Source organism: Pelodiscus sinensis, chromosome 3 (genome assembly GCF_049634645.1).
Source record: "Pelodiscus sinensis isolate JC-2024 chromosome 3, ASM4963464v1, whole genome shotgun sequence".
Taxonomy (NCBI): Eukaryota; Metazoa; Chordata; order Testudines; family Trionychidae; genus Pelodiscus; species Pelodiscus sinensis.
The window spans coordinates 128,180,611-128,195,268 of record NC_134713.1 but is presented as its reverse complement, the minus strand read 5'-3'; the positions used below and the strand labels follow the sequence as shown (position 1 = coordinate 128,195,268).

The 14,658-nt window shown below is 37.0% G+C and overlaps 1 protein-coding gene across 1 annotated transcript in view; it reads right to left on the bottom strand.

The window, feature by feature from the left end:
• RYR2 (ryanodine receptor 2) overlaps window positions 1-14,658 on the bottom strand; it is a 648,519-nt gene that overhangs the window by 56,080 nt on the left and 577,781 nt on the right. The window contains exons 86-90 of the mRNA XM_075924816.1: window positions 9,353-9,433; window positions 8,296-8,384; window positions 5,260-5,388; window positions 2,593-2,697; window positions 779-860 (exon numbers count right to left, since the gene is read on the bottom strand). Coding sequence (XP_075780931.1) covers window positions 779-860; window positions 2,593-2,697; window positions 5,260-5,388; window positions 8,296-8,384; window positions 9,353-9,433 — 486 coding nt within the window. The remainder of the gene's footprint in view (window positions 1-778; window positions 861-2,592; window positions 2,698-5,259; window positions 5,389-8,295; window positions 8,385-9,352; window positions 9,434-14,658) is intronic.

Sequence of the window (14,658 nt, the reverse complement as noted above, 5' to 3'; positions counted from 1 at the left end):
AGGATGGCCAGCCCCTGACGTGGGGGGGGGAGGAGACTTTGCACACTCCCCCACCCCAAGGCACTGATTGGCCTGGGGATGGAGGAGCATGAAAAGTCTCTTCCCCCACCCTTATAGGGGCCCACGGTGCCTAGAGGGAACTGCCAGCTGTTTTGAACAGTTGGCGGTTACCTCTAGGCCAGGGTTTCCCAACCTATGGGTCAGGAACCAAATAACGGTCGCCATTACATTTCAAAAGGGTCGCCAAGATCGTGTGGGTAGCAGTGTGGACAGGCGGCCATGAGCTGATGAAACAGCTTGGTGGGTTGGATCCAGCCCACAGATCCTATCTTGCCCACCCCTGTCAAAGATCATGGTCCTGCCATGAGTGCAGGGGACTAGAATTGATGACCTCTTAAGGTTCTTTCCAGTTCTATGATTGCTTCTGTAGCAAGAACCTTGGATGCTAGTGTTACCAGCAAATAGCATCTAATCTGAACCAAAAGAGAAGCCAATTATATATAAATAAGTATATCTTTGTAATAATTCAAACTGAGCTGGCCTGTGTATATTGAACAGTGATTTAATTAATTCTTACATTATCACTGAGCATGTAAATTATAGTTGTAATAATTCCCATGAGCCAGTAAAGGTCAACAGCTCTTCCAATAGTAAACAAATTAACTTTAAGGTACTAAAAAAAGAAGAGACATTGGTTTTTGCTGTGAAAAAGTTGTGCAGAGAAAAAAACATGGTTATACTACGTGTAAAATACACTTTTAAAATAAATTAACATTACCTTCCAGCATAGACAGCAACATGACCACCATATCCTTCTGAAGATCCATTAACTCTTTTAGTAATTCAATTTGACTAGAATCCTGCAAACACGAATATGACTGTAAATAAGACTATTTGGCGTCACTATTTCTACCAAATTCAACCCAGCTTCTGATCTTGCATGACCATATTTTGCACTAAGATGAATGTGCGTTGGTAAAACAGGATTTTACACATATAACTGCCAACCTGCAGTAGTGTTTGCATGTGCACATGTAGGTTTCGTTTAGGGAAAGTCAAGCTGAGAAGCTGAGAGACCATTAATCTATTTAGCCCTTTATGTCAGAGCTGAAAATAAAATGAAAAAACATTTATCCAACTACATTCTCTTATGCAGTAGCAATACACACATTCACACCCACACTACTTATTGTTTAGAAGAAATAGCAATTTAATACAGTCATAGCCATGCTGTCTCTAACCACCAGAACTCATTTATTTCCTGAGCCAGGAATAGAACCCAAGAATCACAAATCCCAACATTACCCTACTATCGAGTAAAAAATTGGAAAAGTGCATTTCGAGTCCTTTCTAGCAGCTGATCAACAAACAGGAGAAGTCATTACTGCTGTCAATCTTTTAGCTCAAGTGGTAGAGGTCTGTGCCCATAGATTCAAAGACACTAAATTAAACTCTGCCGATAACTCATGCTGAAGGTCAATATGGTTCCATATGATAGAATATCTGAACATGGTGGGTTTTTACATTCTGTGATAAGATGAACAAACAAAATTTAAGAAGTGCTATGCCCATGCAAATTTAATTCTGTCCCCATATGAGGTTTTATGATATAACATGTTCACTTTTTTTAACCATAGGACTCCTGCCTCATTCAGTGGAAAGGATGAATAGTGAATAAAGCAGACACTTAATAAGAGAAAAGGGTGTCTTCTCATACTGAAAGCACTGTGCTAGGACCCAAGAGGGTTTTACTTCTGGTTTTGCCACAGATTTTCCACATGTTGTTGAACAAGAATTACAGGTTTATTCTTAAAATAAGTATATTTTTGTAATCATGACAATATATGTAAGCTATTTGTACTCCTCCATTCATGTGTGAGTCCTCTTTATCATTCAGGAAAGACTACATTCACTACAATGCCACCTGCTGTGAGAACATGTTGCTTCATGAAGAAAAAGAATGTTATAGCATTAAAATGATCGGCATTGTTATAGCATTAAAACTAAGAAATCAACTTTCACTCAACGCTAAATCCCCAATTTTCATCTCTGTGGCATACTCAAAGACTGGATTCCTGAATCATATTAGAATCTAAAATAATAATAAAAATAGCCACAATCTGAGTCTTCAGAGCTCCATTATGTTAAATATCATGAAGTAACAACAGAGATTAAAATAATAGCAACAACAAAACCACAACACAGTTTTATAGCACGTTTAATCTGAGTATATTAAATTATTTTTCAAATATTTCACTATACCCACATAGACAGGAAAGAAAGTAAATAGAACTCTGCTTTACAGATGGGGAAATTGAGGCACAGAATGTTTGATGAGCCCAAAGTTCCAGAAGAAGGTGTTGTCAGATAAAAGGGTTGGATCATAGGATTTTTTATGCCATTCTATAACCACTGGGCCAAATTTCTCACACACTAGTTCATAATAAAAAAGAATTGAGACAGAATGTATCCCCTTACCTCTTTATTCTGGTCATCCCCTCTCTTAATACAGAAATAATTTTCTCCCTCAACAATTCAGCTTATCTATTGTGAAGTTAATAACTAAAACGTAAGAAAAAAAGTGCATGATACCTGAGATAGTTTCATCTGCATGTGGGCAAATACATGAAGAAAACCAACCACTGCATCCCACAGCCTGCTGTGTGCCAGACTCTGCTGATTCCCTGTACATGGACCCTACCATGCAGATGACAAGAAACAGAGAACATGGCTTATATGCAAGAGAATTATATCAAGCATTAGGATAAAATTATATTTAGCATTAGGATAAAATTTTGGAGACCCAAAAATAGAACTAAATATTCACTGTACAGTACCAGTTTGCACCTTAAAACTGAATTCTCCTGAGGGGACAGATGTTTAGGCAGATTCTTGTCTACTTAAACAAGTGTAAAATCAGGAGTAAGTATGATGAGTCTGAGGTAAAAATGGTTTAAGAAAGAGATGAATCAGGTCCCTTATATTTTGTTCGTCAAGTTTCACCTGTTGTAAAACACTGCCTGGTGTTAAAATGATATAATAGTGTTTTTATAAAAATGAGTTGACATTTCAAAGAATAATGAATAAGATCATTATTAGTACCATGAACAGAGTAGCTTGGGTGTAGTGGGCCAAATCTGTCACAGCTGTGTGGATATATTTGCATATCATCATCCTCTGTTAATACTTATTCAGCCAATCCACACCTATGAACACTAAAATAATACAGATTTCCATAATGAAAAAGATTTGAATGTGAATTAAAAAGTAGAGTCTGTAAATAAATCCTTCCCAAGGGAAATTAGAATGATTAGGAGGCTGAATCTTCACTCATATCGGTTTCATAAACCCATAAGTTAATTTACATTCAGTGTAGTTATTCTGGACTTCACTATTTAGTGTGATCAGAACTTGGCCCTATTTTTTAAACATTCATTATTGGGATAATTTCTTAAAAATAGCTATCAGATAAAATTATTTTTGGCTTATCAAAATTATCCTTTGGATGATTAACATAATTGCTATTCAGAGTAGTTTTAAATTATCCCCTTACAGTTGAACCTCAACTGCCCAAATGAAAATATTGTGTAATAAGGAGAAAAGGACTCAGATTTTTTTTAAATCATTTTATACTGCCAAAAGCAGCATTTCTCATTTGATTATTTTACATGGAAAGGGGCTAGTATGTTGTTGCATGCTAATATGTGAAATTTTCTAAGAAATGCATGAATTTCGTGGGACCTCAATCTGCCGGTAGAGTGCCATCTTATGGGGAAAGATGTTCTATACATTCATAGATGATCTCATATAGCATGAATGATAGTAACCCATGTTAAGGCTGCTCAAAATGTCTCAGTAATGTTCATCACACCTTATTTAAAGAGAATGAAAAAGGATACATTAAAATTAAACATAGGAGAATCTGATTGCCATTTTTCTTTAAAAGTTCTTGCTGGTTACATATAAAAGAAGCACTACATTATTTAATGTTATGAAAGTTACAGAGTCAAATGTTAGGAAACACCAGACTCCATGTTTTCCGCTAGGACCAAACTTCCAAGAGGAGTAGTGTTGACAAAAAACCTAACCGTCTTCAAGACTGATCTTGATAAGTTTATGGAGGGGATGGTACAATGAGACTGCCCACAGTAGCATGTAGCTGATGATCGGCAACTGCTAGTAGCAATGGCAGGTAATGGGGTACTAGATGGGAAGGGCTCTTTGTTACTACAGACTATTCTTTCCCAAGTGTCTGTCTGCTGGGTCTTGCCCACATGTGCAGGTTCTAACTGATAGCCATATTTACATTTGGGAAGGAATAGTCCCCCTTGACAGATTGGCAGAGACACTTGTTTTTGGGGTTTTGTTTTGTTTTTTCCTTCCTCTAAAGCATTCTCTATAACTTGAAGTGTTTAAATAAAAATTTAAGAAATTCAGAACTCAGCCAGAGGTTATGGGTCTGTTACAGGAATGGGTGGATGAGGTTCTGTTGCCTTCAATATATGAGGTCAGACTGCATGATCATGATGGTCCCTTCTGCCTTAAAGTCCGTGAGTCTATAAGACTCCTTGCCTAATCAATGCACAGAATAAATGGTTCTCACGAAATGAGTAAGCTATTCTTTTTTTTCTCATCTTCCAATAGTTCAGACTCTTTACTACGCTCCTCCCAAGTTCTTTATTCATTACAGAATTATTAGTATAACATCCTGCCAGTAGTTTCTTCTTGTTTATTGCATAAGGAGGTCCAGGTCAAGCATGTCTCTGCAGATCTGAAAAATGGCAGTATGACAGGGAAGGGTGTTTTGTTAAGCCACATATTCAGAGATTTGTAGGTCAACACCAGCACCTTACGCTCCATCCAGAAACTGACAAGAAGTCAGAACACTGCCTGAATATGCCAAATGATCTTCTGCTTACTACGCACACTGTCATATTCTAGATATGTTTTATTATTCAGATAAAGGCAAAGGACACATTAGGATGCATTGCGGTAATGCAGTCTTGAGGAGCAGAAACATACATCATAGGGCAAGATTCCTGTTGAAAAGAAAAGGACACAACCTACTGGGCACTGGGAAAGAAGAAGACTTGGTTTACAAAAGAAATAATAATTCAATGACAGCTGGGAATCTGCTAGACTTCTAGGCTGTAAAAACACCGACAAATGGCTACTACCCACTTCAAAACATCATTTCTTACTAATTTAATTTATTTTTTTCTTTTAAATTCCATATGCATGGCAATGAAACTAGTTTACCTGAATATACTCAGTGAGAGTATTGAAGACCTGTTTTGCAACTTGAATTGCTTTGGAGAAATTACGTTGTCCTTGCTCATCAATAACATCTTTCCCAGAATAATACCAGTAGAAATCACTAATTGATTCCTATCAAACAGATATAAGAAAGAGTACTTACAAATCACATATTCAAACTGCCATTCCTGGATTTGTCAACATTTTCATAAAGCAGACTTTAAAAATAAACTTAGCTATGAACAAAAATCATTAATTTATTTGGATTTAAAATAATCTCAGGGATTTTAGGTATCATCAACATAATGTATTTTCTCATGTCCAGTGAAAACCCACAGGGAAAAACAAAACAAAAGCCAAAAAAACCCCAACCCCATTACAAAACCTAACTTTTAGCAAGATTAACTGGGCTTTTTATTTCAAGCTTCACATACACATGAGTTATTCAACTGGATAAATGTTAATCAGAACACAGAGCTGTAAACTGTTCATGAGAACTATGTGTTTTTATACAGTCTGCCTGTCACCTAGCGAAATCCAGGAACCGAATATTCTTTGTGCACAGAGTTCTTCTTCCCATATCCCTTAAAGAATGCCAGTACAAATTTCATCCAAAAGAGCTACACAATATAAAAAGATTTGTTGTCATTATTACCACCAAACCCCTAAAGAACTTGCAAGGTGTCACAGTAATTGACAACTAAAAAGAGGATCCATTTTCCACATATTGAAATTTTGAGAAATAAATAAAAATGCTAAAAGGAAGATTTAATTGTCTAAATAAACATAGTGAAGTGTGCAGTGTTGTGAATTTTTAGACAGATGAGATATATAGGTAAAAATATGAACATGTTTACTGCAATGCGTCTTTTAGGTGCTTCATGAGTTTGGTTCTGAAAAAGAATTAGAAAATCTTCCTTACCTTTTGATGGTTTATGACAATGTGACGCTTTCCCAGAGAAATGGGATTTTGACTTTATCTCTTTTAAAAAATATAAATAGCACAAATTTTACAGAGGACCAGTTTGGACAGGCAGCCCAGATCTGTCTGAAGATTTTAGTACTTAGGAAACTCCAAATAGTACTGAACACTGCAGCATATCTCCTCAGCAACAGGCTATGATGAATACATGAAACCTGACTTCCACACTCTATACTGGCTCCTGATAGAACACCAAGTAAAGTTCAAGGTCTTGATCCCTACATTAATGGCACTCTATGTCTAGACTACATGGCTCCATCGACAGAGCCATGTAGATTAGGTTTCTAGACATAGGAAAACGAAGCGGCAATTTAAATAATCGCCGCTTCATTTACATCAAAATGGCTGCCGCGCTGTGCCGATCAGCTGTTTGGCGGCACAGCATAGTATTCTGGACGCTCTGCGTTCGACAAGGGAAGCCCTTGTCGACTGCCCTGTTATACCTCGTGGAATGAGGTTTACTGGGGCGGTCGACAAGGGCTTCCCTTGTCATCCGCGGAGCATCCAGACTACTGCGCTGTACTGCCAAACAGCTGATCGGCACAGCACGGCAGCCATTTTGATGTAAATGAAGCAGCGATTATTTAAATTGCCACTTCATTTTCCTATGTCTAGAAACCTAATCTACATGGCTCCGTCGATGGAGCCATGTAGTCTAGACATACCCTATGGCTTGGCGCAATGTGACTCTCTACAATAAAGGTAACACATGTTCTTGAGGCAGACAGAACTTTCCTGGTCTGCCTGTGGAATGAATTCCCTCAGGAATGAAAGACCATCACAAACTTCACCATAGTTAGCTCCAAGTGGAAGTTGTGGTTCTTTGATCTTGCCTTCTTTCTCACAAACGTATGAGCACATTACTGAGTGAATGCATGTACACATAAAAAGCCCCTTCCCACTATACAAGATGCTAGAACAAACAATATATGATATATAAGTTTAAGTATTACTGGATGACACAGAGATACTATGCTGAGTGCATTATAAAACCTACAGAGAATAGAATAGGATTGTGTACTTGAAACAGATAATCTCCACTATCCAGAGGCTTTTGATAATTCCACATCATGAAGCAGGAAAATGGGCCAAATGGTCACCAAAGAAAATATGGGAATGGCACAATCACAAGTGCTGAGAACCTAGGTGCAGAAGAAAAACCTGTTCTTGTTGGCCATGGTAGTATTCTTTGTCCAAGACAAAAAAAATCCAGCAATGAAATAAGACACCAAAGCATGATTTACATTGTTTGATAACTCAGAATGAAGAGAGAACGAAAGGGCAGGGGAAAGACATAGTAAAACAATTCATAGTAGGACCTCATCCTATTTTGCCAAGAACTGTCTCCCATTTAACAATTTGGGAAATGGGTTAATTTTCTCCTTTTAGCCCATCTATTTGGTTGTTGCTGTGGCTGAGGATTCCATTAAAGGGGGGCATATAAGAAAACAGAAGAAGGGAACAGCCCCTAGAAACAATGACATTCCTTCTCTTGCTGATATGTTAAGTCTGATCTTTCCATGAAAGTTTTGATGCCTCAAACTTTCCCAGCATTGCTAATACACTCTTGCTGTCAGAAAGAAATCTTGCACCTTGGATTGTGCTTCCTGAAAGCCAGAATGTCATGGGGCAGTTCTCAAAGGCACATCCAATGCATCACAGGAAGCATAGCGATCCTTGCTGGGAACCCACAAAATGCCCAGTGATCATTTATTGTTTGCTGACATCTTCTGCTTCCACAGGAAATAAGTTTGCAAAGGAAAAGCCCTGTCTAAAATAGCTGGAATTGACAGCAGGCTCTTTCAGGGAAGCAGCTCCATATCCCTTTATCGGTGTTTCCATAAATGGTGTATAAGGGATATTCAAGTGAAGTAGTATTATGATGAGTGTGTAATATACTGGTAAATATAATTAAGGCTCAGTTTACACATGGATCTATGCATAATAAAACATTTGCGTGAAGCATAGTGAAGGATTGTGTGAGCATGAAGTATATATGGAAATCATAAAAGTCAACCACTCGTATTTAGTTGCAATTAGTATGTACTCTGATTTACCTGAACTCTTAGTAAATAATCCACAGTGGAGATGATAATATTGACAGTTGTGTTGTTACCAGTCTGAGTTCTCAAATAATTCTGGAAATCTAAAAAGGAGAAGATAAGCTCAAGTTAACATTTACGTAAATCACAAATATTTTCAGAATTATTCATTCAAATTAATTCTGGTAAAATCCATTGGTCAAAGACTGCTTTAAAGAACTGCAACATTGTTTAAGCAACCTTCCTGTTTAAATCCATATTTTAATTCAATAAACTATTTACATCTTCCTGAATGATACCATCTTAATATGGAGATAATGTAACAGTTTACAAGTTCCAATATCTAGTTTCTCCAGTGAACATAAGTCTGACTTTAATCAAATTGATACCAATTTTACACTGATGTAACTAATTTAACATCACTGGAATTTCTTCCAATTTGCATTAAATAAATGAGATCTGAATTAAGACTTATGCCATTACTGATGACAATGACATGAATATTTGATCACAATAAACTGGAATATTTTTTATAATGCCACAAATTCTATAAATAAGTGAACAAACATTAAAAATACTTTAAAAGAAATCACTAGTATTTCTTGCTTTTACATATGAAAAACTATTGTTCCTCCCTAAATGAAGATTTCCCACATGGTCCTGGAATGACATTTAAGCCCCAGAACCGCCTTCCGTGACAATCAGAACTCTAAAAATACTGTAGATGCCAATGTACAATATGTTCATTATGAAGCCCTCCTTTGAGATTTCCTCTCATTTCATGATTAGGAGGTAAAACTAGAGTACACATCATTTTCTATTTAATTTACCTTTCATATAGTTCATGCTCCAGGAGTTATTTTGTGAACCAATTTTTTTATTCCAGTGTTTAAATGAATAAGGAGACTTGACATTTTAACCGCACATAAATATTTTTCTTTCATGTACAGTTCAGCTACTCAGGAACCTTTCATAATATTTCATTAAAACTTGCCAAGCCTTCAGCACTGATGAGCTTTTATCCCTGGTTACCATCACCTTGGCTCAGCTGACTGGCAGCCTGCCCACAAACCTGAACTGTGTCCTTCACAAAGCAACTGGAGGAAGCGGAAGAGGTCACAGGTGAATTCGTCATCCTGCATTACCTTTTCTCCTGTGGAAAGGCCAGATGGAGGTACAAATTATCACAGACTGTCGACTAACTCTCCACACCCCCTTATCAAATCTCCATATTTAATCTACAATTGCCATTAATAAACACACAAAATGCAATTTATAGCCACTATTCTATCTGAAGCCTGGCATGTGCCTGGCAGATAGGTGCTATTTCTCTTCCATGAGAATAGACATTTACATTTCAAGACACAGATTTCTCTGTATAAAATGTGGCAGCATGGGCTTGGCAACATTTTAGAAAAAAATCCATCATTTATCCTCTTTTGTTTTTGTTGGCATGAAGTCTGCATCGTGTACAAAAGGTTAGTACCAGATTTATTTTGTTTCAATGTGCAATAAATATTGAAAGTCTGAAAAATTAATCAAGTATTGCAGAAGGGACACCTTTTAAATAGTTGGGTTTAAAAAAAAAAAAAAGCAAAATAAGCCAACAACTTTATAGATATATATGTTTTCAGAAAAGACTTAACCTGGGATTTTCAAAGGAGTCTAAAAGAGTAAAGCAACCAATTCTCATTTGTAAGCCAATTGCTACTAGGCACCTAATTCCCTTAGTTCTGGTTAACCAAAGTATGTGCTTATGTGCTTTTGTGAATAGGGATGATCTTCAGTGTGTCCTTGAGGGGTTTTGCTCAACTAGGCCCTATGGCCCAATTTTCCTATAGACAGTGGTTATCCAGCTGTCTAGAGCTTTAAAAAATGTCCAGGCTTACTTAAGGAAATCTGATACACTAACATGGTTTCCGGTCAAGTAATGCACAACTGTGTCAGTAGAGAGAGTCAATTTAGAAGTTTAATTTTGAAAAGGGGAAGCTTGAGGGGCTCTAGGAAAGATCAGGGATTAACAAAGAAGAACTGGAAGCTCTATAACAAATTGGCACAGTGGGAAAGCCCATTGGGAATACATAATACCAGGCAAAAAGACCCTAGGATATTAAAGACAAATTTCATTATTAGGGCATTATACAAATATTTGGGGGGAAATGATGTCTCGACAAAAATGGAATTTAAGCAAAATATAGAGAATTTCAATGCGCAATCATTTGTTACTTGTAGATGATAGCATGATAATAAGACAAAAATGCAAGTAAAGTGAAAAAGTACAGTATATTAATTCTGAAAGTTTTCTTAACAATAGGAGGCATTTTGAACTGATACTTGAACTTCAAAATTCAATGTAATATACGAACATTATCCTTTTCAGTTGATGAATAAAATAAATAAATGAGAGTTAAGCAAAAAATATGCAACTGATCACAGACTAGAAGTGCTTGAATTAGAGAGACAATATGTGTATGTGTGTGTGTGTGTGTATATATGTGTGATGTATAAACACGAATATGAAAGAGTACTGTACATCAAATCAAGAATGATTACAATTACAAATAGCCAGTGGACTTACCAGACTGCAATCTGTGACTTTCAAAGTGAGAGGCTTCAGTATAATGGTAGGGTTAGGAAGCAAAACCATTTTGAAAACTAATGTGAACATTAAAAGAAGTATATAAAATCATTTCACTCTTTTCCCTGCTGGCCAGCAAGACACAATATTTGGTGATCAAACCATGTATCACCAGGTAAACATAAAAACGCAGCAAACAAAGGGAGACATAAAATGTTTTCCTCCCCCTGGTCCTTGCTGGATTCTCATTGAAATGGCAAAAAGAAAAACAATTAAGTGCTACAGATGATGTTTAACACAAATTGTCTCTGTGTCAGACATAAATACTGCACCAGATGTATTGTTTTTCAACTGAACAAGATGGTAAATCCCTACAACTAATTAAACGACAAAACAAAAAAGACTATTTTGGCAGTTGGGATTAATACATAAAAATGAGTGCCCAGAGGGGAAGTGAGGGGAAAATCAAGAGGATCCTGTGCATATATGTAATATATTAATTAATACTACTATATATGGGTTCAATTCTGCAAGATGCTGAAATATTTTGCTGGGCTTGGAATGGTCAGCATCTTGCAATACTGAGGATTTTATTTGTATAACTCAACTGGATTCCTCGTGTTTATTATTAAGTACGTGCTTAAGTGTTTGCTGGATCATGGCCAGAGTGCTCAGAACCTTGGAAGGTCCGGCATTACATTTGCAAAATCTCAATTGCCTTTACAGAACCTGAGCCTGCAAACACATATGCAGGTAACTTCACTCATGTGAGACTTCAGTGACTTTAAGGAGATCACACATTTAAAGGAAAATTAATCATACAGAAGTGTTTGCAGGACCAAACCAACAAAGGACCTAACCACACTGTTTTGAGCATCCGAAAGTCTAACCAATTTCAGTGGCAGTTTGGCATGAACAAAGAACACAAATCAAAATTCTTATGGGAATGTTAATGAAAAAATTGCATGTATAGATTATTTTTCAGTATTCTAGTAAAATTGATCTATATAACTCTTGGGCTACGTCTACATTGGCATGATCTTGTGCAAATACTCTTTAACGCAAGAGTTCTTGAGTGAAAGTATTTGCGCAAGAAAGCATCTACATTGGCATGTGCCTTTGCGCAAGAGATGTGCTTTTGCGCAAGAGCATCCGTGCCAGTGTAGACGCTCTCTTGTGCAAGAAAGCTCCGATGGCCATTTTAACCTTTGGGCTTTCTTTCACAAGAAATTCATGTTGCCTGTCTACACTGGCCTCTTGTGCAAGCACAGTTGTGCAAGCGGGCTTATTCCTGAGCGGGAGCATCATAGTTCTTGTGCAAGAAGCACTGATTTCACACATTAGAACGTCAGTGTTCTTGTTCAAGAACTCCCTGCCAGTGTAGACAGGCAGAATGTTTTTGCGCAAAAGCGGCCGCTTTGGTGCAAGATCGCACCAGTATATAGACAGCCTCACAGTTAAAGATTGTTTCAATATAATTTTTTAAATAGAGCAATATTTCACATATGTTTTCTGTAGGCTCCCACCCTTCAACATTTTTTTGCCAGGTGGATATTTTCTTTTCTTCTAAAGGAGCTTTCTTTTAATTCTACCATTTGGTTAGCTATCCACTATCACTTAGAAAAGGTGTGTTTGTTGGCGTGCAGGGAGACATACTAAAAAATAACAAGGAAAAAAAGTTCAATAGATGCAGCAAAATTAGCACCTCAACTGAGGAAAATATTTATGTATTTAAGCACATGAACAGTTCAACATGCTTTCTTGAATTAGGGCCTAGGTGATGTTGTGATGAATAGTAAAGTAATACAGTCACAAGAAAAAATGGTGGCGTTTTAAAACAAACTACAGCACTATTTTCTCTCTTTTATTTTCTGAAGAGAAAAGTTTCTGAGAAACAATTTTCATACTAAACTTTATAACACCTGGTGCTCAGTCCCTAGGCCATGAATTTGAATGGAAAAAATTCAAATTCAAATTCATGTGCCTTAGACACAGCACATACTTCAGTCCCTATTTAAGCAAAGCACTTAAAAGCATATGCTTAGCTGAAGCAATGCCTAAGGGTATGTCTACACTAGCTCATTAGTTCGAGCTAAGTAGGCAAATGAGGGCAACCGGGGTTGCAAATGAAGCCCGGGATTTAAATATCCCGGGCTTCATTTGCATGTTCCCGGGCGCCACCATTTTTAAATCCCCCTTAGTCCGAACTCCGTGCCCGTGGCTACACGCGGCACAGAGTAGGTAGTTCGAATTAGGATCTCCTCGTTCCACGAGGAGTAACGGTAGTTCGAATTAGAGATTCTAATTCAAACTACCTACTCTGTGCCATGTGTAGCCGTGGGCACGGAGTTTGGACTAAGGGGGATTTAAAAATGGCGGCGCCCGGGAACATGCAAATGAAGCCCGGGATATTTAAATCCCGGGCTTCATTTGCAACCCTGTTTGCCCTCATTTGCCTACCTAGCTTGAACTAACGAGCTAGTGTAAACATACCCTAAGAGTTTTGCTGGGTTGAGATCAGAGTGCTTTTAACCCTGCAATACTGAATGTTTTATGCCTGACTTAAGTGGCTGTGTGAACTGAATATTAAAAAAAAAAAAATACATAAAAATAATACTAGATACAAGTTAGATGCTGTTAAAAATTTCAGCATCACTTTGACTATGGTGAAAGGGAAATTTCAAAGCAATTGGACTAATTGAGGAGGACTTAAAATATGTTCATTAATAGGGTCCTTTAACCTGACTGAAAGTATATTTTTATTTCCTTTCCTACCATTTCACCTTCCTTTTAATACCTCTCCACTTTTGCTTTTCTTTCTTTTTCCCTTCTCAGCTATTGGAGACATTCCGGGAAGGTGGGGAGGTCAGGAACACCATGAATTAAAATCACACTGATATTCCTGTATAATGAAATCATTTCTTGACACATCAAGTTCACTATAAGTATCAATTTTCTGTAAAAGCAATTGTAATTTGCACATTACAAAGCATTTGGCTCTTTCATTTAATGTCTCCATAAAGAGGGTTTCATAAATTCTGAGTTACTATAAGTGGGTTTTCATTGAGATAAAGCACATTCAGAAAGACTGTCTTTTGAGGTTTTGTTATTTCAGTTTTACCCTCCTTCCTTCCGGAATATTGGATCTGATCATTCACTGCACCTCACAGAAAGTGTATTTATACTAGTATAAATCATACATAAAATTCTAGCGAGTCAGAAAGATAGTGTTGTATGCCCTCTATAACAACAAACAAAGGCAGTGGTGAATCAAACCAATAGATTTTTTTCTAACCAATAATATATATAAATCTTTTTTATAATGAAAAACCCTTGGCATTACAAAATAGAACACAATCTGACTCAGAAACAAACACTGATAACATTAGCATTGTAAGAAGCTGGATTTTTCAGGATACAAAGACTATTTTATGACTACAGGGAGGTGTCTCTTTGGAGACTACAAATTACACCTGTGGAATTCAGATAGATTTTTTTGCATAATATCTAAGCAAGCCACCTTTGTTGTCATGTACACAAATTCATGCCTGCACACACAAACATTTACACATATAGTGTACTTACATATATATATATATGTGCATATAGCATGACTTGGGAGATGAGTCAACTGTTTAGGTTAGCTTCAATTGATGTAATGTATATTCTATAGCACATTTGCTTAAACATGTAACTATTTAGTTAAAATGCTGCCATTGCCCATGTTGCACATAAATGGTATGGTTACACACGTGAGTGGCTTTATGCCTGCATTTTGCACAGCAGAGAATCCAATTCTG